At 42.9% G+C, this 26,879-nt stretch overlaps 2 protein-coding genes across 3 annotated transcripts in view; one reads left to right on the top strand and one right to left on the bottom strand.

Moving 5' to 3' along the window:
- Window positions 1–14,622, top strand: part of GPR39 (G protein-coupled receptor 39) — a 191,003-nt gene extending 176,381 nt beyond the window's left edge. Inside the window, exon 2 of the mRNA XM_081814575.1 lies at window positions 14,071–14,622. Within this exon, the coding sequence (XP_081670701.1) occupies window positions 14,071–14,570 (500 nt within the window). The 3' untranslated portion in view covers window positions 14,571–14,622. The remainder of the gene's footprint in view (window positions 1–14,070) is intronic.
- A 180-nt stretch (window positions 14,623–14,802) lies between these two features.
- Window positions 14,803–26,879, bottom strand: part of LYPD1 (LY6/PLAUR domain containing 1) — a 43,924-nt gene continuing 31,847 nt past the window's right edge. For both annotated transcript variants that reach the window (XM_081814577.1, XM_081814578.1), the window contains exon 3: window positions 14,803–15,239. In XM_081814577.1, the coding sequence (XP_081670703.1) occupies window positions 15,004–15,239 (236 nt within the window). In that variant the 3' untranslated portion in view covers window positions 14,803–15,003. The remainder of the gene's footprint in view (window positions 15,240–26,879) is intronic.

Genomic DNA, 26,879 nt, shown 5'->3' with positions numbered 1-26,879 from the left:
GAAAGGTGGCATCTGATTTTTCTCCTATAACTCCAAAATCATTTTTCTAAGTACCATTACCCTAAGCAATAAAGTGGTGTGTGTGTGTGTGTGTGTGTAAAATCAGTGCAGTAGGGTTCCAGTTTAGTCAGAAATTCAAGATAGGACCTTGGCATATATTTTAATGGGATTAAATTCTTCCCTACTTTCAATAAACACGTATTGAGGGCTTCCTGTGCTATGCGAGGCATGAGTCGATGGCTGGGATATGTGTGGCCTTTACTCTCCAGGTGATCACAGTAGGCCAGGCATGGAAATTTATCATTAAAACCATGTGGTCGCACTGTCAAGGAAGCAGGGACACGGTTGGGAGTGATTCCTTTTTTTTTTTTTTTTTTTTGAATGAACAGGGAGCCCTTCCCAGAGGAAGGAATACTTGGGCAGGTGGGAGTTTTCTGGAGTCCAGCTTAGGCAAAGACCTGGTATGTCTTGGAAATTTGGAAAGGCCTGGGCTTCAGCAGGAGAGTGGTAGAAAGGCTCAGGGGTCAGGCAGCAGGAAAATGGGGAAAGACTGGGATGCGAAGTGATGCTACGGAGCTTGCACACCACAGCACAGGCCGCATGTCACCTGCGTGTCTCATTAGGATGCAGATTCTGATCAGCAGGTCTGTGCTGGGGCCGGAGATTCTGTATTCTTAGTAAGCCTTCAGGGGATGCCATGGATCACAATCTGAGTGGCAAGAGTGGCTTGTGTGGAGAGTGTCTTGGGCAGAAGTGATTTTGAACAAGACCAGTTAGGGAGCTAGTCCAGGCAGGAGAAAATGGCAGCCCCTATTAGGGGTCTCAAAGTGGGATGGGGAGAAAGGGACAGATTTTGGAGGTATAGCTGACAGGCTTAGGAATTTACTGAGTATGGGAATGAGGAGGAGGAAGTAGAGCAGGGTGACTTGCATGTTTCCAGCTGGAAAAACTTGGTGAATGGTACTAGAGTTGATTGAAGTTGGGAGCAGTGGAGGGAGGGCAGGTTTGGATGGATGGCTGCTCATTAAGTCAGTTTGGATGTGTCTCATTATAGGTGCCGATGAGCTCTCCAAGCCGTGATGTTGAGTAGGCATTTGGCTGTAGGGATCTGGCTATGGATGTCTCCTGAGGCTGGTAACATTGGCTTGGGATTGCATATCCTTAGAGATGATATTTCAGAGTGGAGACATGGAGGAGGTGCCCCAGGAGAGAGAGTGAGAAGGTAGAAAGGTAGAAGAGAGCTGGGGACAGGGCCTGGAGGTGCTCTGCCATTTGGTGGTCAGGGGGAGGAGACAAGTGAGATAACAGATAAGGACTAGCTTTAAACACGAAAGCAGGATATTGTTATTGTTGGGCTGCACTGGATTTAGGGTGTAGAATACTGTGCCTCTTTGACAGATACTGCTACACTCGGATAGGAGAGCTCACGCTTCATGTTTCCAAATCTGCAAGGCTATTTCCTCGAAGTTTTTTTGGACCTATGAAAAGAAAAAAAAATCTACCAGGAGGGATTTATTCTTATCCTGTCATGCAACAGTAATTTCATTTTCAAATCATTAACAGGAAGGCATCCTTATCTGATCCTTCTTGATACAAAACCCTATCTTAGAAGCCTGATACCATCTCCTCAACTTCCCCAAGAGCTTCACTGATTTCAGTTGAGAACCCTCAGCTCTAAATAAAACACGGTATGAGCCTGGCTCCTTCCTGAACCTCTTTTGGTATCTCTCCCATCAGCTGATTCCATTTTTTTTTTTTTTTTTTTTTGCCTCCTGTCCTGGCATTTTGCTGTAGATTGTTCCCAGAATTTCATTGCTAACTTACATGAGAGGAGCAGATAATGGGGAGCTGAACTTATTTTCTAATTTACTTTGAAACCAAATTTTAGATTGCATTTATGAGGAGGGGAAGAGCCAGCCTATGATGGGTGAGAGTAGTCTTTACCTCTGAATTTAAATGAATTTTTATAGGAAAGGATCCTTCTTGAGAACTCTTGGTATGCATAGGAGTGGGGGTGGGGTAGAGGTGCTTGCTTTCCATAACATAAATGCAATGAAAAGCAGACCTTCTCTATTCTAGCCTGCCAGACTCCTATTCAAAGCTAGTTGGTTTCTTTGAATTCCACCAAGCTTTTCTCTTCATAACAGGAAACTTCACTGTGTTCACCTTAAAGGTAAAAAGGCCCTTTCAAGATGATACCTTGCCTTACTAGAGAGATATGTTAGGGGGAAGTGTTTACTTTTTGACAACTAAGATTCTGAGACAGCCACAGAAACAAATTTATTTCTGAACTTGTGGCTGTTTGAATTGAAATACCTTCATTTGAGTTTGGGACTCGGAAAACATTTGATCTCTGATCCACCTGAGGGGCTCTGCCACTGAGGGTGGCCTGCAGGAGCAGTGTGGTCCAGCGCACCAGCTCTGGACCAGGCAGCCTGGGTCTAACTTCTGGCCTGTCCTGGCCAACTGTGGGAGTCTGGGCAGGAAATGTAACCTACCCATACCTCAACTTTCTTATCTACATAATAGCAATAACGTGAAGTCGTGGCCATTTTGTGGGGCTTATTGTAAGGTTTAAACGAGCAAGTGTAGGTTAAGTGTTAAGAAGAGTGTCTGAAATATACATGCATTATATTAATTGTAGCTGGGATGATCTCCACCCTGGAGCCCCTGATGGGATTGTGTAACAAGTAGTATGAGCTGCCATTCATGTACCGCTGCTGGGCTCAGTCCTCCACGTGAGTGTATTTCCTTTTCTCACAGTCACTCCATGAGGTGGATACTATTATTTTAGCCATTTCAGGGCTGAAATTTAAACCCAGGTCAGTCTGACAAAAAATCCCAGCGTTCACCCCCTCCACTGTCCTGGAGCTCAGCTGGAGGTCACGCGGCCATGGGGCATTGGATGTGGTTGGGGGGAGGGATGTGTGCTTGAGGGTGGAATTGAGGATGGAGGAAAGAAGCAAAGATTCTTAGCCTAAGTGACCAGATGATCAGACAGTCATGGAGCCTTCCTGCCCCTTGTCATTCTTCCTGGAGAGGATTTGTGTGGGGACAGCGAGCTAGGGAGGGGCTCAGGGCTCCTGTCTTCCTGGGATTTGGAATTTGTCCTCCTTCTTGTAATCTGGCCTTGTGTCAGTCTCTACTCCTTGCCTCTCTTCTTGAAACCCTAAGTATCCCTATGTGTGTATTGGGGAAGCATAAAGAGTTCAGAGACTTAGAACAGAGTGGCAGAAGCTCTAAACCCAGGGAGTGGAAAAAACTGACCTGGAAATGAGGAGACTTAAGTCCTGGTCATCTCTCTGCTAATGATGAGCAGGATAACTCTGCTCAAGTCATGGAATCATTCTGGGCTTTGTGAATTTAGGATTAGAAGGCGTCTGATATCTGGTGGTTCTAGTCAGCCTTCCCCAGGATCTCTGACCTCTGGGAGCTATGTTGGTGGTAATGAGGATGTCTGGCAGTAGAGGAGGTGATGGAGACGGTGATGATGGTGGAACTGGTGGCAGAGACGGTGAGGGGGTGGGGGTGATGGTGGTGATGGTAGAGGAGGGGATGAAGACGCTGACATTGGAAATGATAATAGTTGTGATGGAGGAGGAGAGGGTAGAGGAGGTGATGGAGATGGTGATGATGGTGGAAGTGGTAGCAGAGAGGGTGATGGGGCATGGGTGATGGTGATGATGGGTAGAGGAAGTGATGGAGATGGCGGTGGCAGAGAGGGTGATGGAGGTAGAGGTGATGGTGAAGGTACTAATGGCCATAACTATGAAGAGCCCTTGGCTGGCAGCAGGCACTGTCTTGAGGACTTTATTACCACGTTTCTTCATCCCAGCAGCTCTTGTTAGCTTTCTTATCCTTATAATAGCAAGCTATTATAAGATAAGCTTGGAAGAGTAAAGCTGAGCGTCCCTTGGTGGGTGGAGTTGCCTAGGTCAGATGGAGGCAAAGCCAGAGGGGCCAGGAAATACACTATCAGAACATCTGTGATAGGCATAGAGCAGGAAGGGAGGTAATCTAGCCTTCCTCATGTTCTCTTACCACATCCTCTGCCTCTATGGCCAAGTTGTGCCCAGATGGAAATTGAGGGTTATAATTGCAGGATTGCATTCTCCTGGGGCCACCCGGCAGGTAACCTAGAAATAGTCTCCCCCAACCTTCACCAAATGCTCTTCTGGGTGCTTCCTCTTCATCTCTAAGTCGCCACTTTGGCTGCTGACTTCAACCCTTATACTTTGAGTCTTGGCCTGCAGCCTCTCTGACAAAGACTTGTGGCATCTTCATGGGGGCCATGATTTATCACATTATTTGGGAACAAATGACTCTCCTCCAACTTGTCTCTCTGGTAAATGTGGCTCTTACATATCCTGTTTTACCTGCTGACCCTCACCGTACACTGCTTATATCCATCAGGCCATCTTGCAGAGAAACAGGATAAGAAACATGTTTTTAGTGTAGATAATCCAGGGATTGGCTAGTAGCACGGCGGGATGGGACACTAAAACTGTAGTCTCCTGAAGGCATTTGTCAGAATCAAGACTTTTCAACCCCTGTCTAGACCTCTTTCTTGCGCTTGGGGGTTCTTGTCTTGCTTGAATGAAAGGGTGATTCTTTCTTGAAATTCTCGCTGTCTCCTTCCCTTTCCCTCAGGATGAGGGATGGAAATCATGCAGGCGCTAGGCTCCGTGTCAGGAGGGTTAGTATGGAACCCTCTGGACAGGGAAGCTAACTTCAGATTGATTCTGTATACATTAGATGAATTCCAGTTTTAAAGATTTTTAAAATTTATTTGACAACGTGAGTGCCCACAAGCAGGGGGAGCAGCAGAGGCAGTGGGAGAAGCAGGCTCCCTCCTGAACTAGGAGCCCGCCATGGGGCTCGAACCCAGGACCCTGGGATCATGACCTGAGCTGAATGCAGACACTTAACCGACTGAGCCACCCAGGCGCCCTAGATGAATTCAAGTTTTAAGTGCCCTTTTGCTCAGCCCTCGCCTGGAACCTCCAGCACCCTCCCTACCTCCCACAAATGCTGACAGAGCAATCAGTATGTGAGGGTTTTCTGTCGTGTGTCGAGGCTACAGCTGTGAATATGAAACATCCTGCTCCCATGGAGTTTACGGTCTAGCTGATGCTGCAGTGTTAGGATGACAGGGACAGGAGTAAAAGGTGCTAGTGAACTTGTAGTAGGAAACTTGATTTATAGCTTTGTGGAGTCAGGAAGGCTTCCTGGAGGCAGTGACCGCAGAAACTTGTAGAATAAGAACTGGGCAAAGCATGGGCAGTCAGGAGGAGATGGGTGGGAGGAAGGGACCGAAGAGAAGGAAGAGCAGAAGGGAGAAAGATGTGGTCTGGGTCCAGACATGTGCAGAGTCTTGGGAGTCTTAGGAGGACAGACTGAGGGGTGCTCACCCAACCTGGGCCTGGCCTGCCTCAGTCATAGGCACTCAGCATCGGTTCTCCCAGGGTCTCTGTCTTGCTGCACAGAGGGGGCACAAGCAGGGACCTTGGAAAGAAAGAGGCAGAGGGAGATCTGCAGGCACATCCACTTGTCTCCACACTCCCAGAATGCCCATGTTGCCTCTGCTGAGCACCTGGCTGAGTGTGGCTTTATCCAAGGTTTGCGTGGTTTCCCTGGGTTCTGAGGGGAGCTCATGGCCAGTGCAGACACCACCAGATGGGGAGGCCCTGTGTTGGGACTCCTGGGCTTTGTAAATTTGGGCTCCTCATCCCACTTCTCTGGGGATTCTCCTGGTTTACCAGTAGACGCAGCTCTTCTGTTGTTGTTTTGTTTTGTTTTGCTTTTTTTGTTTGTTTTTCCAGTGCTGGCGTTCTGAGGCTTTGATTCTCTACCATTTGCAAGAAACTAAATTCCATTGAAACTGCAGGCTTTCAGCCATAAAAAGTGATGAGTGTTTGTATGTGGCACGGTCGGGGGGAGGGTGGGATGAGTTGGTCCCCTGGAGGGGGCCCTGGCCATCCTACAGTCAGCAGCTACCCCCGGCAGGCTTAGAGGGCATCGTGGCCCTCGTTATCACAACCCATCCTGTGCTGGGTGTTTCGAGGGAGGAAGCGTTTCTTGCTGAGGAACACCTTTGGGCTTTGTAGTTGTACCACACATGGGGACCTAACTATCCGTGGATTCAGGACAGACTGCATAGAAAGCCACACAGCTGCGTACAGTTGAGATCCATATAGAAAAATATTTATTCAATGGATTGCAGTTAATCATTTAGCATGTATTCATAGAGGAACAGAGGCACTAAACCATAACGCTGATCCTAAATGCTGCTTACTCTGAGTGCATGTGGCTGTCCTACAGCTCCCAGACAGGAGGGCTTGTTTTAGAAATACATATTTGCAATTATAGCGATTTATAGTTGGTCCTCTTGTCCTGAAGTTTGTAGAGCAGAATGTGATGGATGTAATGCTTGGCAAATTGCAGGCCATTTTGGAACCTGGGTCTCTGGCCTCAACATGGTGGATGGAGCCACACGGGGTGCAGAGTCCTATCCTAGGCTCCATCAAATAGCTGGGACAAAGACGGGACATCAAACCATCCATCTTCGTGGACAGAAGCGGCCATGTGTGGCCTTTACATCATTTTAAAGTTGTGGCCTGTGTCCTGCTCTGAAAACAAATTCCCCCTGCTCTTCTGTCTTCTCCTAAACAACATTTCTCAATGGGAAAGAGGACAAGAAGGCAGATGGGTTTATACCAAAGTCACTAAGCCCATGGGTCACTGGAAAAGTGAGCTCAGGGTATCCAGGCACGCCCTGGCAGGGTCCGAGAACACGGGACGTGGAGCGGGATCTCAGTGGGGGTGTGTCCAGTGCTCGGCGAACATCCGGGTCCCTCACATCCCACCTGCGTTGCTTCCAAACCCTCTCTGCTTTCCTTGGGCAAACCTGGCAATGCGTGGTGACCACCCTTCCAGGAAGGCACCCGTTAGCTGTGAGGAGCTTGCCTGCTCCTGATGCAGTCACCTTCTCAAAGACGGCCAAGAAAGCCACGGAGAGGGAGAAAGGTGCGTGTGTGGGCAGCCTAAGCAAGGGCTGCCTACAGACCGTTTATGGGGACCTTGGGAAGAGATGGAGGGGAGAAAGGAGAAAGAGCAGAGAGAGAGAAGAAAGGGAGGGGATAGGACCAAGGCAAGGGCAGTGCTCAGGAATGAGAGAGGGGTTCTCAGTTACTGTCAGCTCCATCTGCAGTCACTCAGGCAAATGGGACCCTTCAAAATGTGACCAATGTGACAGTGACAGGGCCACAAATGCCTGATGATGCAGGCTCCCCCTCAACTTGGGCTTGTCTTAGACTAGTTCTCAAATGTGAGTAAGCATCAGAATCAACGGGTGGGCTTGGTAATTCCAGACTGCTGGGCTCTGCTCCCAGTGTCTCTGCCTCAGTAGGTCTGGGTTGGGGCCTAACATGGGTATTTCTAACAAGTTCCTGAGAGGTGCTGATGTCCCTGTTCCAGGAACCCTGCTTTGAGAACCACTGTCTCAGAGATTAGAGACCGAACCAAGGTTAGTGCTGATTTGGGCTCCTTGGATGGGGCAAAGTCAGGGAGATCAATGTCTCAACTGGCTGGCAGAAGCAGACTGGCAAACACAAAGCTATAAATTGAGAAAGTGCTAAAGCCTTTTATTGGATGTATTTGTCTTTTTCTGGCTTTTCATTCAACTAACCATATGCTTACTTTCCACTGACAGTTGCTATTTAAATGTCACTTGACAAGCAGCTGTTCCTCACCCTACTATATGCTGGTTAATTTATTGTCCACAAAACCCGATGGAGTGTTCTCTAATGGGCCTCATTTCCCACTGTCTCCACCCACCCCTTCGTTTTGGTTCTGGCCCCGGCCGTACTGAGGCTGGCAGCTCTTAGAATGAGCTGCTATTGGATTCCCCCATCCCCTGCTCATGCTGTGTCTTTGCCTGGGTGCCCTTTTCCAGGCTAACTCTTGCTCTCCTTTAATTTTCTGAGCATTCACCCCCAATGGGAGGGCCAACCAGCTCTTGGCTGCCGTAAAACTGTGGCCAGGTGGCTCTCATGGCCCTTTGCTAGCAGTCACCCGGCTGTGCCTGCCTCGCCCTTCTCAGCTTTTTATCATTAGTGACTAGGACAGGGTCTGTCATAGACCTCGGCCAATCAGGAGACGGTTGCTGGGTGAGTAAAGTCCAGAGAACCTAAATTGGTTGGGGGTAGTGGTAGGGGAGATATCTAACTCCTACTCACTGAGGTTGGGTTAGAGAGAACTTGACTCTCTGGGCAGAAAGAGGTTAGCTATGCTAACCACAGAGAACTGAAATCATTATGCCCCCGAGGCTTCAACGATTCAGTAAAATGGAATTCCCAATGCCAGGTGGAAAAGCAAATCTGTGGGATTCCTTTAAAATCACACAAACTATGTTTGCTGGAGAAAGATGTAATTTCCAGATCTTTTCGGCTGAGTACAGACTAAGTATTCTTTTCTAGCCGGTGCCTGTGTAAGATGGACAGACTGATGGATAGATGGAGTCCTTATCAGCTGGGTCACCAGGTCATGACCTGGATTCATATCTTGTTTTCCAAACATGCTCCAGCTCCCTGTGGCAGGGGGGCGCGGCACATGTGCTCCAGGGCTTTGTTGTGTGCCTATTTTTTTGAGGAGCCTGGTTCTAAAACTGAATCCAGACCGTGTACAGAACAGGTGTGGTGCTGACTTTAGCTGGGATCTGAGACTGACTTGCCTCGCATTGCATTCCATGCTGTGGATGGTCAGCATTTGAGCCTAAAACTGGAGCATAGAAAACTACAATTAACTAGGATGACACGCTTGCTCGTCAGTCTCGGGTAGAAGCCCATGTTCTGAGCAGTAAGGCAAAGTAGGGGGACTGCTGCCACCGTGCCCTTGGAGATCTTGGGTGAATCACTTAGCCTCAGTTCCATCATTTGTGAGACAAAGGGGTTCTGCACCTGGTCTCCAAAGGGAGACCTGCTTTGCCATTCTTTGGGGACTCTAAGATGAATTCCGGGGAGCGCATGAAGAGCTACCTTCACTTGAAAGACTAGAGGGGAGAAAAGAGAGCCCAGAGTCAGTTGCATGAACATCGCCATGTCCCAGGTGGTATAATTTCTCGTCTTCCACAGATTAAACCAGGCAGGCTGACTCAGATGCTGTTGAAATGTCAGCCTTTCTTGTGAGATGTTGTTGGACATCGGTATTATTTCTGTGTTTTAAACAACATTACTCCACCGAGAATAAATCTGTGTCCTCGTCTAATGGCGACTGTCATTTTAGGGTAGTGATCAAGGAGGAAAAATGGAAGTACTTTATGTGGAAAAACAGGTAAGCCGTGAGGGTATTTCTTAACCCAGAGCACAAGGCTGTCTGGAATATAGTACAAATCTATCAGTAATGCAGTTAAAATAGTTTACCTTCTTAACGTGACTGGGTTCAGTTCACTGATCTTCATTCAAGCTCACAGTAAAGTTATTTAACGGCGTGGGCTAACATGATACCATACAGACCAAAGCATTACAGATTTTTCCAAATGTAAGTCCAAACTGATTGCAGCCAAACATAAATTTAATCAAATCTTTATTAAACTCTATTAAGGCCTGAATAAGATTTTAAAGCTTCGTCTCAGCTACAGTAGCTAGGACAAGAGCTGGACCAGTTAAAAACAGCCCAATAAAAAGTTATCTTTGGACATAATCGTTATTCTCAATGTCCTCTAAAATAATGCATTTTTTTTTCAAATGTAAAAGTGAGCAATTACCTGTCATTGTAAAATGACAAATTTCATAAGGGGGCCGGTTGGGTTCCCCCCCCCACCCCCAGCTTCCCACCAGAGGCTGACCTCTATTACATGCCCCATGGATGCACACTTCACATTCCAACAATAGGGGTACTTGTACGCCTAATGCTGCATTTTCCTAGAACAAAATTCTCTCTCAAAGCACAGAAGGAAAGACACAAACCATTTTCCCCCCATCTCTAGTTGCGGTGGAAGAAGTATATTCCAACAGCCCTGCCAGGTATTTGGCACAATCTGTTATTCCAAAATGCCTAGGCAAGGTTTAGAATGAGAAAAGCAAAATATCATTTTGTACTGTGAGACTTATTTAGGCTGTAGTAACTGGTAGTCCCCTCAGACGGAAGGCTTTTCGTCTGAAAAGATGGGCTAGACCTGCTCTACCCTGGGCTGAGAATGCATACTCAGATATGTGATCAGGGTCAACTTGACTGCATCAGAATTTATTTTTTTAATTTTTTTATGTTCAGTTAGCCAACATATAGTACATCATTAGTTTTTGATGTTCAACGATTCATTAGTTGCGTGTAACACCCAGTGCTCATCACATCACATGCCCTCCTTAATGCCCATCATCCGGTTACCCCCTCCCCCCCGCCCCCTCCCCTCTGTAACCCTCAGTTTGTTTCCCGGAGTCCAGAGTCTCTCATGGTTTGTCTCCCTCTCGGATTTCTTCCCACTCAGCTTTCCCTCCCTTCCCCTGTGGTCCTCTGCCCTATTCCTTATATTCCACATATGAGTGAAACCATATGATAATCACATCAGAATCTTAGGAAGAAAAACACAGGCAGGGTGGGGGTTCCTTGGTCGGACAGGACTCTCCAGGTATGTGGCTGGGAAGGGGCAGGTGGGAGAATGGGAGGAGGAGACAATCAGAGGTCCTGTGGGGAGGGGTACTTGAACTTGTGCTACAGACACTAGCCAGGTGTGGTTGGTAACCAACTGAAATATATTTTAAGAATAAAAGCCTCGAAGTATGAAAAAAATGTGAAAGCTCTCAATTTTAGATTGATTGCGTGTTGACATTGCATGTGAGATAATATTTGGGGTAGATTCAGTTAAGAAACATTAAAATTGATACCCTGTTTTTCTACTTTTTGAATGTGACTATTCAAGATTTAAAGCCACCTGGGTGGCTTATATTTCTAGTAGTCATTGCTACTTTATATCCACTTCCCAGGGTGGAATTATGGCTCATGTTTACTTGTGTTTCCTGTATTTTTCAAACAGAAGAAAATGAGAAATCATGTGTCTTTCAGAAAAAATAGTAAATGTATAAAGGATTTTGGAGTCTGGCAAGCATGTGTCCTAGGTGCAGGATGTGGGCAACTAACCTGAGACTCAACTTCCTCCTCTGTAAAATGAAGATAGTAACAGCTTTGATCTCACCAGGTTATTTTCAGAAGTGACAAATGCATAGGAAAGAAGCACAGAGTGCTTAGCACAGAGACTGACATAGGGAAGACTCAATAGTTTACATTATTCTTGGTTATATGTCAAGATTTTTCTGATGCCTACTCTTTTTTTTTTTTTTTTTTAGATTCTGAGAGCACGAACGCATTAGCAGGGGGAGGGGCAGAGGGAGGGGAAGAAGCAGACTCCCATCTGAGCAGGGAGCCCGACTTGGGGCTCCATCCCAGAACCCCAGGATCATGACCTGAGCCGCAGGAAGATGCTTAACTGACTGAGCCACCCAGGCGCCCCTCTGATGCCTCATCTTTACTTAATCCCTGTGGATTTCTAACTCAGCTCCTTGTCTCTCTTGTTCTCCAAGTTCGTATTTGCTATCCTACCTTGCTACTGTACACCCAGAAAGCCAAGATTTCCCCTTTCCTTATCGCTGGAGAATCTTGGGTCTGGTTCCCTATTTTTGGCAACTTGTTCAGAATAAGGCACCTCCCACTTATTGACTCTAGCTCACTTGGATTTCAGAGCCAAAATTTTCTCCTGACTAAAACTGCAGATCAGTCCACAACTCTTTGCTCATGTCCCTTGCCTCATCCCTAAGATACTTGGTCGTGCTTTTTACTGAACTGCTGCTTTTGATGGGAAGGTCAGTCAAGGACAACTGATACCAGCAAAGGGGGTGAAGGTAACAAGAAGGGTCATGCAACCGGGAGCTCAGTAGAACAGGGCCAAAGCCAGGACAGAAGAACAACAACTTTGTAACTTGCCCCCCTCAAACCCGGCCCCTTTTCTCACTGCTTTTCTTCCAGGGGCTTGAAAAGCTGTGCTATGTTCAACCCGAGTAAGTACAAGTAGGTTCTCATCGCCTTCCTAGATTCTTGCTGCCTGAAGGACCACCTCCCACAGTGTAGCAGAGCACACATCTGAAACCCTGTGCTCGATTTCCTTGTTCTGGGAACTAAGTCTTCAGATGAAGATGGTTGTACTTGTGTGAAATGCAGTGGCAGAGGAGAGAAAAGAATTTAAGCCTTGATGAAGACATGTAGCTTCCCTAGGTAGGAGAAGCTTCCTAGTTCTTTCAGTTCATGAGATGAACCTTCCAGTCAGAACTGCTTCTGATAAAAACAAGGAGAAATCACTTACGGACCCACTTGGAACAGCACACGTGGCTGGAAGGGTCCCTGCTTCTCGAAGCGGTGGGAAAAAGGCTCCTGATTTCCTATGCAAGTATTTTTTTTTTTTTTAAGCACAGAGAAATGTTGATTTTTCTTTCCAACCACCAGCTTTAACTAGGTGATTCAGACGATACTCTTGACTTAAAGTGATTTTTTTGGCCTTTTCATCAGATCAATGTTACTTTGCTCATTTTATTTTTAGATTCACCGAGTGTTCTCAGGGAAGCAAACTCAAAGAAAAGAAATAAGCAAATTGATGTGTGTTTTAAGCTTGGGCTGAGGTTTGACAAGAGAAACCCTTGGAAATTATCAAGGGAGAGGAGCTTCCAGGGCTGCCTTTGCTGACAGCCGGGATTTGTGGAGGATTTGTTGAGGGAACTGGGCTATTGCAGTGGTAAAGAACATACCTAGGGCCACTCAGTCACCAGGTAAGGCATGCTCAGGTGAGTGTGTGTGAGAGGGCCAACCCCGGAGGTGCAAACGGGGCTGGTTTTCCTGGAGCATTTATGAATGAAATGTTTATCATGGATCAGAGGCAGACAGGGATTATTGCCAACCATTGCTTCCCTGTGGGTTTCCTAGAAAATACAAAGTTTCAAAATGTGAATGAATCTTCCTTACTATGATAATCAGATTTAGGAGACGGAGGAAGCATTTCTAAAAATTCAAAGCACAGCTTTAAGATACCAGCTCCCCACACAGGAACTTACATTCTGGTGTCTTGGCTCCAGAGCGAAGAGAGCAAATGCTCTGTAGATTCTTGATCTTCCTTTTTTTGGAATGTGTGTGTTTTTTGGTCACTGCAGGTAAATGTTCCTTTCCTCTGTCAGAGGTCACAGAAACAGAGATGAGTGTGTAAGTTGAAATGCAAATACGTGGGAATGCAAACATGTCCATTCAGTCCACTTGTGATCCGCTTATGGGTCAGAGCGGTGTCCCTCCAGGGCCTGATCGTTTTGGAGGCTGCTGTATAGCTCAGTGCCACAAGGCAATGAGCATGCTCCTGGCTAAACTTGAAGTTTTATATTTTCCATTATGTGAGGGTGATTGTCTTTTCCCCACCATGAAGGTGGAAGAGATGATACAGCTAAAAATATTTGAAAATGAACAGAAGTGCTGTTGCAGAAACAAGTATTAGAATTATGGGTGTACACACCTAGTAAATACATGTCCAAGAAACATTCTCAGTGACTGGCGCTTCCCGACTTTTTGTCCCTTGAAAATGAATTCACAATCGTCAGTGTGACTAAATATGCTTCTTGTGACAAGGGACACCATTTCCATTTGTCTTGAAAATATCACCGGGTCTTTATGTGGACATTCTTTAAAATACAAATATTGTTTTACCTGCTTTTACAGAGTGTATACATCTATTTCCTTAAAAGACAAAACTAGATTACCAGACTCTAATATGCTTCCTGGTTACCCAACAATGAAAACTTTTTAATTAAAAGCTAACAACAGGTGCAAACAATTGTCTAAAGCATTTAATGGTCTTTAACATAGTCCACTTCCCTGGCCTTAAAACACTGTGAAATTCCTTTTTGCTAGCAGCAAGAGAAGCTGTCAAGCACAACATGGAAAAATTGGTACCATTTCCTGGCCAGTAAGCACAGAACTGGGGAGCTCAATATTTAGTTTCTTGCATTATTGTTCTCATGCTGTTTGTCTCTCCTCTCGCCTGCTCAGGGCTGATTGTCGTGACCTTGGCTGTCTGCTGGATGCCTAACCAGGTGCGGAGGATTATGGCGGCGGCCAAACCCAAGCACGACTGGCCCAAGACCTACTTCCGGGCGTACATGATCCTCCTCCCCTTCTCCTACACCTTCTTCTACCTGAGCTCCGTCATCAATCCGCTCCTGTACAACGTGTCCTCGCAGCAGTTCCGCAAGGTGTTCTGCCAGGTGCTCCGCTGCCACCTGACGCTGCCCCACGCCAACCGCAGCAAGCACCTGGGCGCCCACGTCACTTCCGCTGCCGCCAGCACCCGCTCGGCGCGCCGCCCCCTGATCTTCATGGCTTCCCGTTCCTCGGCGAGAACTGACAAGGTTTTCTCAAGCACTTTCCAGAGCAAGGCCAAACCCGAGTCTAAGACCCAGCAATGGAGTCTCGAGTCACTAGAGCCCAACTCAGAGATGAAACCACCCACCTCTGCCGCAGGGAATGGTTTACAGGAGCATGAAGTGTGAATGTCAAGTATGGAAGCCTTGAGGGCTAACCGGCTGCCACCACCCCCCCCCCCCCAACAACATATCCTGACACAGCGGTGACAAACTGCCCCTATGAGGGACAGGTGTGGAAGCTAGGGGCCCTGGAAAAAAAAATGGATGCCCACCTATGCGCCTTCTAAGGGTGGATTCTGCCAGCCGGACCTTGACTCGGGAGAGAGACTTTTGCTCACCCCTTCCTTTAAGTACACACTGAAAATTCAGACTGAATTTATTCAGAGCTTACAAAAAATGTTTTACACTGAGCTCTTGCATTGGCAAAGGAACTGAAAGAAAGAGGACACACTCCCCTCCCCACCCAGAATAAAAGGACACCCAGGAGAAGCTTGGGGAGCAGAGGGAGTGAAGGGCCGGAAGAACAATGCAGGAAGGGTGAGCATCATCTCCTTCAACTTCAGCAGTGAGCCAAGAGGAGGGCTAATTGGAGGAGCAGGATGGTGGTGCGGAGACCAGGCCGAAGGGCCAAGGCAGAACTGCTCCGTTTCTTGGGCCGGGGCCCGTTGCAAAGAGGGGTGTTACAGCAGCTGATGCACACTGAGTTCAGTTTCCCAGGGGAGCAGAAGGATTGGTACCCGGCCGAGGCGATGAGGCAGGCTGCCGATGATGCACACGACTTGCGGTACATGATGCCTGCAACACAAACCCATGGACTTGGGTTAGCTGCTGTTGGCTAAAGGATAGCTCATCCTTACTCCTCCCACAGCCCAGGTACTTGGGGGGGGGGGGGGGCGGGGCAGGAAGGTACTTTGGGTTGTTTCATTGAGCACCCACCCCTCCTCTGCCAAAATATATAAGGAAGAGGACTTCTTCCCCCTATAGCTCCACTATTTCTCACAAGTTGTTGCAAAGAGCTATTAAAATCAAAGTTCACTTTAAAAAAATTTACACAGAACGTTTCACTTTTTTATTGCTGTAGCTCTCTGATGGCTCTCACCTATGGGTGTATTAAATCCTAGAATTCCCTGAAAAACTAATGCCCATGAGAATAAGATCCCTACTGAAGGGACCCTGATTTTTCTGAGGTTTCAAGATTCCCTACATCTTAGTGAGGGGGTGGCCCGATGTTGACAGTGTACCCAGCTTATTCCAGGAAACCAGCTTTGCCCTCAGAATATATGGCCATCTGCCTACTTAGCAGCACACAGCCTGTTTATTAACATGCTGTGTAGCACATCATCAAAGGAGATTATCTTGAATAATCATTTAAGTTCTTAGAGCTGGAACCTTATTCAATTCAAATAATAGCTATCTTCATTTAAGTGCTTACCTGTAGGCCAGGCACTCTACAGAGGGCTGTAGTGTACTAGTTCAACCCTACAAGGGAGGTCCCCATTTCACAGATAGGGAGCATTAAGGGCAAGAGAAGTTTAAGAACTTACCCGAGGTCACACTCCTGGGAAATAGAGGAGCTGGGATTTGAACTTAAATTCTGGCTCCATTCTGTCAAATCCTTACTAGTATATATAACCAAGCAGCCCGCCAGTAAACTGTAAAAAAAAATGTGTGTGTGGGGGAGGGGGGGGCGGTGGAGAGAAATATGTCCTCTAAAACTGGACGTGAATGGCTTTAGCTTGTGTGCTACCCTGAACAGCTGAGGGCTCCAACATACCTGCAGAGGTGTGTGTTTGCAGGCAGTGCTTTGGTTTGCATCTTCCTCCCCCTTATGAATTGGGTTATGGAGAAATAGTAAAGAATTGAGCGACCTAACACTTACAAGTGGGAGGTAAAGAAATACTTTAAAACATACGATTTTAAGCCATTTTTGTTCCATAACTACACGTATGAAAGGATGGATTTTCTAACAGTCTTTTAACACTGGAGACAGTAGCTGCTCGGGTAAGATAAGGTCCACAGGCGGGGGGGGGGTGTGTGTGTGAGGCACTGTTTGATTTGTAAGAAGCCTGCTGCCAGGCATTGCCCATTTATAGATTTCTCACAGTCCCTACATTTTCTATCCATTTCCATTTTAGGAACTTTTACTGTCATTTGCTAGTTTAACTTCAACTTTCTTCCTTTAAGTGAATTTTAAAAATTAAGAATACTTAATGTATTTTTCACTGTAAAACAACTCAGTGAAATAAGGTGAAAATGTCACCTGACTAGGTCCCCCCCCATAAAGGTTAGCTTTCTTACCAGTTTGGAAGGCCTCCTTCCAGGCCTGTTTCTATACATTTACATATATGCCCATGGAAAAATAGTGTGTGCGTACACACACAGATTTGTTAATGGTATAATATCCTATATGCTGTTCTACAGTTTGCATTTTGACTTAGTGACATGGCTGAGGATTTATTTTTAAGCCTAACTCTGAAGGGCTAAGGAGTGGTGATGAGGGAGGTTAGATAATTAATGCACAAAGGGAGCCCTGTGACTGCTGCCCAGGGGACACTTCCAGATCACCTGTTCTAGTGGCAAGTGGATCTTATGCTTGTGGTCCCACAGGACTATACAGATGTCCATTCTTTAAAGCTGGTGCCTCCAGGTCTGGCTTCCACTCAGCCTGAATCTAGGTGCGGAGATCCTCTCTCTGGGGACACTGACCTGTCTTGGCACATCCTCAACTAGTGGGAACTATTAAAATGAAAACAGGCTGCTTGTAGAAACACAGAGAAGAGTGAAGCAAACAAAACAGTGGAATATGTTCCAAATGAAAGACCAAGATAAAGCTTCAGAAAGAATCTTACAGAACCATACATAAGTAATTAACCTCACAGAGTTAAAAGTAATGGTCATAAAGATGCTCACCAAACTGGGAGAAGAATGGATAAACACAGTGAGAACATCAACAAAGAGAAAATATAAATATCAAGTAGAGTCACAGAGCTGAAGAATGCAGTAACTGAACTGAAAATAACAGCAGAGGAGTTCAACAATAGACTAGAAGAAGCAGAAGAAAGCATCAGCGAACCCAAAGACAGGGCAGAGAAATTCACTCTATCAGAGCAGCAAAAAGAAAAATGTAAACTGTAAGTAGTTTAAGGGACTTACGAGACCACATTTATTGGCTAACATTCTCATTTATAGGAGACCCAGAAGGACAAGACAGGGACAGAAAACTTCTTTGAAAAAATAATGTCCAAAAACTTCCCTAACCTGGGGAAGGAAAACAATATCCAGGAAGCCCAGAGAGTTCCAAATAAAGTGACCCCAAAGAGACACACACAAAGACACATAATTAAAATGTCAATGTTAAACAAAAGGAGAGGCTGAAAAGAAAGGATGTTAATTAGTGGCAAAACACATGTAAGCTATAAATCTCACTGGTAAAGATAAATATATAGGAAAGGTAGTGGATTAATTACTTATAAAGCTAGTAAAAATAACTACTATAATTAGTTAAGGGTTACACCAGATTAAAAAAACCAAATGTGACAAGAAAAACAAAATGGGGACAAAATAAATATGTAGAGCTTTTGAATGCATTTAAGCATATTAACTTACAATAGACTATTGTAGACATAAGTTGTTATATGTAAGCCTTAAGGTAACAACATAGCAAAAACTATAAATAGATACACAAGAAGAGAAAGGAATCTAAACATACCACTAAACAAGGTCATCAAGTGACAAAGGAAGAAAGCCAAAGAAGGAACAGAGAAACTACCAAACAGCCAGAAAACAATTAACAAAATAGCAGTAAGTACATAACTCTAAACAATTATTTTAAATACAAATACTAAATTCTCCAGTCAAAAGATGTAGTGTGGCTGGATTAAATACCACCACCACCACCAACAAAACAAGACCCATCTATACACTGCTTATAAAAAGACTAATTGCAGATATTCCATGCAAATGGAAACCAAAAGAAAGCTGGGAAAGCTATACTTGGACAACATAGCCTTTAAAACAAAGACTGTAATAAGAGACAAAGTACGACATTACATAAAGGGGTCAATCCAGCAAGAGGACAGAACATTTGTAAATATTTATGTACCAACATAGAAGCACCTAAATATATAAAACAAATATTGATAGACCTAAGGGAGAAATAGCAGTGCAATACTTGGGGACCTTAATATCCCTTTTACATTAACAGATCATCAAGACAGAAAATCAACAAGGAAACCTCGATCTTAAAGAACACTGAACTAGATGGAATGTTCTGTATATGTTAAGCCCATGAAGAAGCAACAGGGCAGATAGAGAGGATGGCACAGTAGGAGGACCCTGGGCTCATCTCGTTCCACAGCCATACCCACGCAATAACTGTATCTATGCAACTAACTGAAAATGACTTGAAAATTGACAGAACAGATATTCCATAACTCGTCACGGAGAAAAGGCCACATGGATGAGGATAGGAGGGACAGAGATTCAGTTGAGAAGTGAACCCCTAGAGAAAATAACCACAAGTGGGAGAGAAATCAAAAGTACAGAGGAGTGAAGGGATCAGACCCCACACTGGGTAACCCTAGCCCTGAGGATCTCCACTAAAAAGACCATTCCCACAATGTCTGGCTTTGAGAGAGCCAGAAGGCAACAGGCAAAGTCCCCACCCTTAAAGAGACAGCATGCTAAATAAATTGGCCTGAGACATAGCATAGAAACAGCAATGTGCACCTGGGGTGCACATAAAGGAGATTTATTGACTAATCTTAGAACTTGTGCTGGAGGGGCAGGGATCTTTCAGAGAGTTCTCTGGGAACAAAAGTATTGCTGGGCACCTTTTTTCTTGTTCTCCCCCAGCCTAGACAGTTCTCTCACTTGCGGAAGCCAGTTCTGACACTCTCCATCTACTTTGCTAGTATCAAAAGGACTCCTGCCCTGAAAAGGGGAGGAGATAAGTCTACATACCAGTGTGCCTGAAGTTCTTGCATCTAGGAGTCTTAGCTGGATGCATAGGAAGCAAGCCCTGCTCTTTGGTACAGGTAGGGTAGGGCAGAGGCTAATTGCAGACAGCTAGGCTGAGTGCTGACCCCCCATCCACCAGCAAGCTCATAGTGGCTGTAGCTGGGTTTCTCAACAGCAGGTGGAGCAAACCCTGCCCAGTGTGCCCGTAGCAGCTGGAGTGGTTTACTGCAGCCAGCTGGGCTGAAGCCAACTCCAACCCACCATGCCCAGAGCAAATGTGGCTCAGCCACAACAAGAGGGCCTGGTTCTGTTGATGCACTATAGAGCATCACAGGACCTCTTCTATACAAGGCCACTGCTTTCAAGACCAAGAGATGTAATTGACCTACCTAATAAATAGAAACAAACACAGAGACTAGAGAAGATGAGACAGAAGAATATGTCCTAAATGAAAGAACAAGACAGAATCCCAATAAAGTGAAACTGAGATATGCTGGAGAGCATGGATGAACTCGGTGAGAACTTCAACAAGAGATGAAAGCTATAAAAAGAACCAGTCAGAGCTAAAAAAAAATACAACTGAAATGAAAAATACACTAGAAGGAATCAACAGCAGGTTAGAGGATGCAGAAGAATGTATCAGCAACCTGGAAGAAAGGGTAATGGAAAGCACCAAGCTAAACAGCAAAAAGGAAGAAGGAATGAAAAATGAGAATAGGTTAAGGAAACTCTAACATCATGAAGCATAATAAAGTTTGCATTATAGGGATCCCAGGAGAAGAGAGAAGGTGCAGAAAACGTATTTGAAGGAATAATAACTGAAAACTTGCCTAATCTGGGGAAGAAAACAGACAACCAGATCTAGGAGGCACAAAGAGCCCCTAAGATGATGAATCAAAGGTGCACACCAAGATATGTAGTAATTAAAATGGCAAAAAGTGGTGACAAAAAGAGAATCTTAAAAGCAGCAAGAGAAAAGAAAAGTTATATGCAAGGGAAACCCTAACAAGGCTATCAACTGATTTTTCAGCAGAAACATTGCTCGACACAAGGGAGTTTCATGATGTATTCAAAGTGCTGAAAGGAGGAAACAAAAAAACAAACAAACAAACTCAGAACCAAGAATACTCTATCCAGCAAAGCTATCCTTCAGAGTAGAAGGACAAATAGAGTTTCCCAAACAAAAGTTAAGTGTTCATCACCACTAAACTGGCCTAGCAAGAAATGTTAAAGGGAATCCTTTAAGTGTATACAAAACATAAATAGAAGAAAATTATGAAAGGAAAAAAAAATACACAAGTAAAAGCAAACATATAGTAAAGGTACTAGATTAATCACAAAGTCAGCATAGAGATTAAAACACAAAAGTAGTAAAATCAATTATATCTACAAAAATTAGTCAAAGGATATACAAGATAAAAATATGTAAAATATAACATCATATATGTAAAATGTCAAAGGGGAGTAAAAATGTAGGGCCTTTACAAAGTGTTTGAACTTAGGCGAACATCAACTTAATATAGACTGCTGTGCATGTAGGATGTTACATATGAACCCAATGGTAACCACAAATCAAAAGCCTATAAAAGATACACACAAAAAAATAAAGCCAAGCATAACACTAAAGAAAACTATTGAACAAGAGAGTAGAGAAGAAACAGAGACGAACTACAAAAAACAATTGGAAAACAATTAAAATGGCAATAAATACATACCTATCAATAATTACTTTAAATGTAAATGGATTAAATGCTATCATCAAAAGAAGGGTGACTGGATAAAAAAACTAAGACCCATCTATATACTGCCTACAGGAGACTAACTTGAGACCTAAAGACACATACAGATGGAAAGTGAAGGGATGGAAAAAGATATTCCATGCAAATGGAAGTTGGGGGGGCGGAGCCAGAGTAGCAATATTTATATCAAACAAAATAGATTTTAAAACAAAGAGTAGAGTACGAGAAAAAGAAGGGCATTATATACAGATAAAAACTTAACTGAACAAGAAGATATAACAATTGTAAATATACATCCATCATAGGAGCACCTAAATACATAAAGCAAATATTAATAGACATAAAGGGAGAAATTGACCGTAATGCTGTAAGACTAGGGGATTTTAACATCCCACTCAAATCAATGGATCTTCTAGAGAGAAAATCAACAAGGAAATGGTAGCTTTCAGTGACACATTAAGCCAGATGGACCTAACTGATATATATAGAACACTCCATGCACAAACAGCAGAATACACATTCTTTTCAAGTGCACATAGAACATTCTCCAAGACAGATCACATATTAGGCCACAAAGCAGGTCTCAACAAATTTAAGAACACTGAAATAATATCAAGTATCTTTTCCAACCACAACAGTACGAAACTAGAAATCAACTACCAGGGGAAAAAAAAATGAAAAAAAAAAAAAAAACCCCACAAAACCACATGGAGGCTAAATAAGATGCTACTAAATAACCAATGGATTAACAAATCAAAGAGGAAATAAAAAAATACATGGAGATAAATGAAAATAACACAATGGTCTAAAATTTTTGAGACACAACAAAAGCAGTTCTAAGAGGGAAGTTTACATTCATATAGGGATATCTCAAAAAACGAGAAAAATCTTAATCTAACCTTATACCTAAAGGAACTAGAAAGAGAAGAACAAAGCCCAGTTAGAAGAAAGGAAGTACTAAAGACCAGGGCAGAAATAAATGGAATAGAGACAAAAAATGTAGAAAAGATCAATAAAACCAAGAGCTGATTCTCTGAATAGATAAACCAAATTGATAAACGTTTGGTCAGATTCATCAAGAGAAAAAGAGCACTCAAAATCAGGAATGAAGAACAAATGCCGTCAGAGAAATACAAAGAATTGTAAGAAAATACTATAAAAAATTATATGCAACAAATTAAACAACCTAGATAAATTCCTAGAAACATACAATCTTCCAAAACTGAATCAGGAAGAAATAGAAAATTTGAACAGACAAGATACTAGTAACAAAATTGAATCAGTAATCAAAAAACTCCAAATAAATAAAAGTTCAGGACCAGATGGCTTCACAGGTAAATTCTACCAAACATTTAAAAAAGAATTAGTATCTATTCTTCTTAAACTATTCAAAAAAATAGAAGAGGGGAAAAACAAAAAAAAAAACCTTACAAATTCATTCTTGGAAGCCAACATTACCCATGAGACCAAAACCAGACAAAAACTACCAAAAACAAAACAACAACAACAACAAAAACAACTACAAGGCCAATATCCCTGATGAACATAGATAAACAAACATTAATAAGGCAAACTCAACAATAGGTTAAGTGCTTCACCACAATCAAATGGGATTTATTCCCAAAATGCAAGGTTGGTTCAGTATTCACAAATCAATATGATACATCACATTAACAAGAGGAAGGATAAAAACCATATGACTATCTCAATAGATATCAGAAAAAGCAGTTGACAAAATACAACAATGTTCATGATTAAAAAAACTCTCAACAAAGTGAGTTGAGAGAGAACATACCTCAACATAATAAAAGCCATATATGAAAAACCCATACCTAACATCATCCTCCATCATGAAAAAAAGCTTTTCTTCTAAGATCAGGAACATAACAAGGATGTCCACTCTCACATAGGATTAAACATGTTTAAACATGTTTAATCATGTTTAATTAATTGTGGCAGCAATCAAGAAAGAAAAGGCATCTGAATTGATAAGAAGTAAAACTGTACCTATTTGCAGAATACATGACACCTCATATAGAAAGCCTTAAGGTTCCACCACAGAGCTATCAGAATAAATGAATTCCATAAAGTTTCAGGGTTCAAATTTAATATACAGAAATATGTTGCATTTCTGCACACTAAAAACAAAGTAACAGAGAGAGAAACTAAGAAAATCCCATTTACAACTGAACAAAAATATAAAATTCCTAGGAATAAATTTAATGAAGGAGGTGAAAGGCCTATACTCTGAAAACTCTAAGGCATTGATGAAAGAAACTGATGATACAAACAAATTGAAAGATACTCCATGATCATGGATTGAAAGAATATTGTTAGAATGTCCATTCTACCCAAAGCAATCTACAGATTCAATGCTGTCCCCATCAAAATACCAATAGCATTTTTTCATAGAATTAGAACAAATAATCCTAACATTTGTATGGAACCACAAAAGCCCTTGAACAGCAAAAGCAATCTTCAGAAAGAAGAAAACTGGAGGTATCACAATTCCAGATTTTAAGTTATACTACAAAGCTACAGTAATCAAAATGGTATGGTACTGGCACAAAAACAGATGCATAGATGAAAAGAATAGGATAGTGATGGGTGCCTGGGCGGCTCAGTCGTTAAGCATCTGCCTTTGGCTCAGGTCATGATCCCAGTGTCCTGGGATTGAGCCTCGCATCGGGCTCCCCGCTCAGCAGGAAGCCTACTTCTCCCTCTCCCACTCCCCCTGCTTGTGCTCCCTCCCTTGCTGTCTTTCTGTCAAAACAACAACAACAATAACAAAAAGGATAGTGAGCCCAAAAATAAACCCACCCTTATATGGTCAATTAATCCATGACAAAGGGGGAAAGAACATTCAGTGAGGAAATGACGGTCTTTTCAATAAATGGTGTTGGGAAAACCGGACAAGTGGAAAAGAATAAAACTGTACCACTTCCTTATACCATACACAAAAATAAACTCAAAATGGATTAAAGACCTAAATATGAGACCTGTAACCATAAAACTCCTCAAAGAAAATATAGGCAGTAGTCTCTTGGACATTAGTCTTAGCAGCATACATATCGTTATATATCTCCTCAGGCAAGGAAAACAAAAGCAAAAATAAACTATTGGAACTATACCAAAACTCAAAAAGCTTTTGCACAGCAAAGAAAAACATCAATAAAACAACAGGCAGCCCACTGAATAGGAAAAGATATTTGCAAATGATATATCTGATAAGAGGTTAGTATTCAAAATATATAAAGAACTTATACAACTTAACACCAAAAAAATAATAATCAATCAATTAAAAAATGGGCAGAGGACCTGAATAGACATGGTTTCAAAGAAGACATACAGATAGCCAACAGACATATGAAAAGACACTCAACATCACTCATCATCAGAGAAATGCGAATCAAAATCATAGTGAGATATGACCTCACACCAGTCAGAGTGGCTAGTATCAAAAACACAAGAAATAATAAATTTTGGCAGGGATATTAAGGAACCTTCATGTACTGTCAGTAGGAATGTAAACTGGTATAGCTATTGTGGAAAACGGTATGGAGTTTCCTCAAAAAATTAAAAATAGAAATACCATATGATCCAGTAATTCTACTACTGGATATTTACCCAAATAAAACAAAACACTAAGTTAAAAAGATATGCAACCTTATGTTTATTGCAGCATTGTTTACAATAGCTAAGGTATGGAAGGAACCCAAGTGTCCATATGTGCTATGTACAATGGAATATTACTCAGCGATTAAAAAGAATGAAATCTTGTCATTTTGACAACATGGATGGACCTAGAGAGTATTATGCTAAATGAAATATACTAAATGATCTCACTTATATTGTGAAATCTAAAAAACAAAACAGGGGCGCCCTGGGTGGCTCAGTCGGTTAAGTGTCTGACTCTCGGTTTTGGTTCAGGTCATGATCTCAGGGTCATGAGATCAAGCCCTGAATTGGGCTCTATGTTGGGCATGGAGCCTGCTTAAGATTCTCCCTCTCCCTCTCCACCCCCACTCGCACACTTGCTCTCTCTCCCTCTAAAAAACAAAAACAAAATGAAACCAAACACACACTTAAATACAGAGAACAAACTTGTGGCTGCTAGAGGAGCAGTGGGTGGGAGATAGGCAAAACAGATGAAGAGAGTTAAGAGTTACAGACTTCCAGTTATAAAATAAGTCAAAGAAATGAAAAAGTACAGCACAGAGAATATCATCAGAAATATTGTAATAATGTGAGGAGGGGAAAGCAACAGAATATACATTCTTCTCAAGGGCACATGGAACATTCTTCAGGATAGATCATATGTTTAGACACGAAACAAGTCTTAACAAATTTGAGAAGAGTGAAAATATATCAAGCATCTTTTCAGACCACAGTGGTATGAAATTAGAGATCATTTAGAAGAAGAAAACTGGAACATTCACAAATATGTGGAGACTAAACAACAAGCTACTAAACCACCAATGGGTCAACAAAGAAATCAAGACAAATTAAAAAATACCTTATGACAAATGAAACACATCATAACAAAACTTACGGAATGCAGCTAAAGTAATTCTAAGAAGGAAGTTCATAGTGATAAATGCCTACCTCAAGAAATAAGAAAAGTCTCAAATAACCTAACTTTACACCTCAAGAAACTAAAAAAAGAACAGAGTTCAAAGTTAGCAGAAGGAAGGAAATAATAAAGATGAAAGCAGAAATAAGTGAAATAGCAGAAAAACAATAGAAAAGAATAACCAAACTAGGAATTGGTTCTTTGAAAAGATAAAATTGGCAAACTTGTAGCTAGAAGGACGAAGAAAAATGAGAGGCTTCAAATAAATAAGAAATGGAAGACGAGACATTATAACTGATACCAGAGAAACACAAAGGATCCTAAGAGACTACTATGAATAATTACAGGCCAAAAAAGAGCCAAAAATATACAGTGGGGAAAGAACAGTCTCTTCAGTATGGGTGTTGGGAAAACTGGATCAGTATCTAACACCAAAGACAAACAATAACTCAAAATGGATTAAAGACTTGAATGTAAGATCTGAAATCATAAAACCCCTAGAAGAAAACATGAGAGATAAGCAACTTGACACTGGTCTTTGTGATTTTTTGCATTTGTCACTAAAAGCAAAGGCTACAATAGAACAAATGAATAAGTGTAAGTACATCAAATTGAAAAGCTTCTGCACAACAAAGGAAACTATCAGGAAAACGAAAAGGCAACCTACTGAATGGGGAAAAATTTTTGTAAATCATCTATCTGATAAGGGATTACTATCCAAAATATATAAAGAACTCAAACAACTCAATAGCAAAAAACAAATGTTCCAACTAAAAAATACACAAAGGATCAGAATGGACATTTTTCCAAAGACTTATGATGGCCATGAAAAGATGTTCAAAATCACTGATCATCGGGGCGCCTGGGTGGCTCAGTTGGTTGAGCATCTGACTTCGGCTCAGGTCATGATCTTGGGTCCTGGGATGGAGCCCCATGAGAGGCTCCCTGCTCAGAGGGGAGTCTGCTTGTCCCTCTGCCCCTGCCACTCCCCCCTGCTTGTAATCTCTCCATCTCTCTCCCAGATAAAAAATAAAATCTTTAAACAAAAAATCACTGATCATTAGGAAAATGCAAATCAAACCATAATAAAATATCACCTCATACCTGTTAGGTTGGTTATTACTAATGAGAAATAACAAGTGTCTGTGAAAACTTGGGGAAGGA

This window comes from Leptonychotes weddellii, chromosome 3 (assembly GCF_054177405.1).
Source record: "Leptonychotes weddellii isolate Sample4059 chromosome 3, ASM5417740v2, whole genome shotgun sequence".
In the NCBI taxonomy this organism is placed as follows: domain Eukaryota; kingdom Metazoa; phylum Chordata; class Mammalia; order Carnivora; family Phocidae; genus Leptonychotes; species Leptonychotes weddellii.
This window is presented reverse-complemented; position numbering and strand designations above follow the sequence as displayed.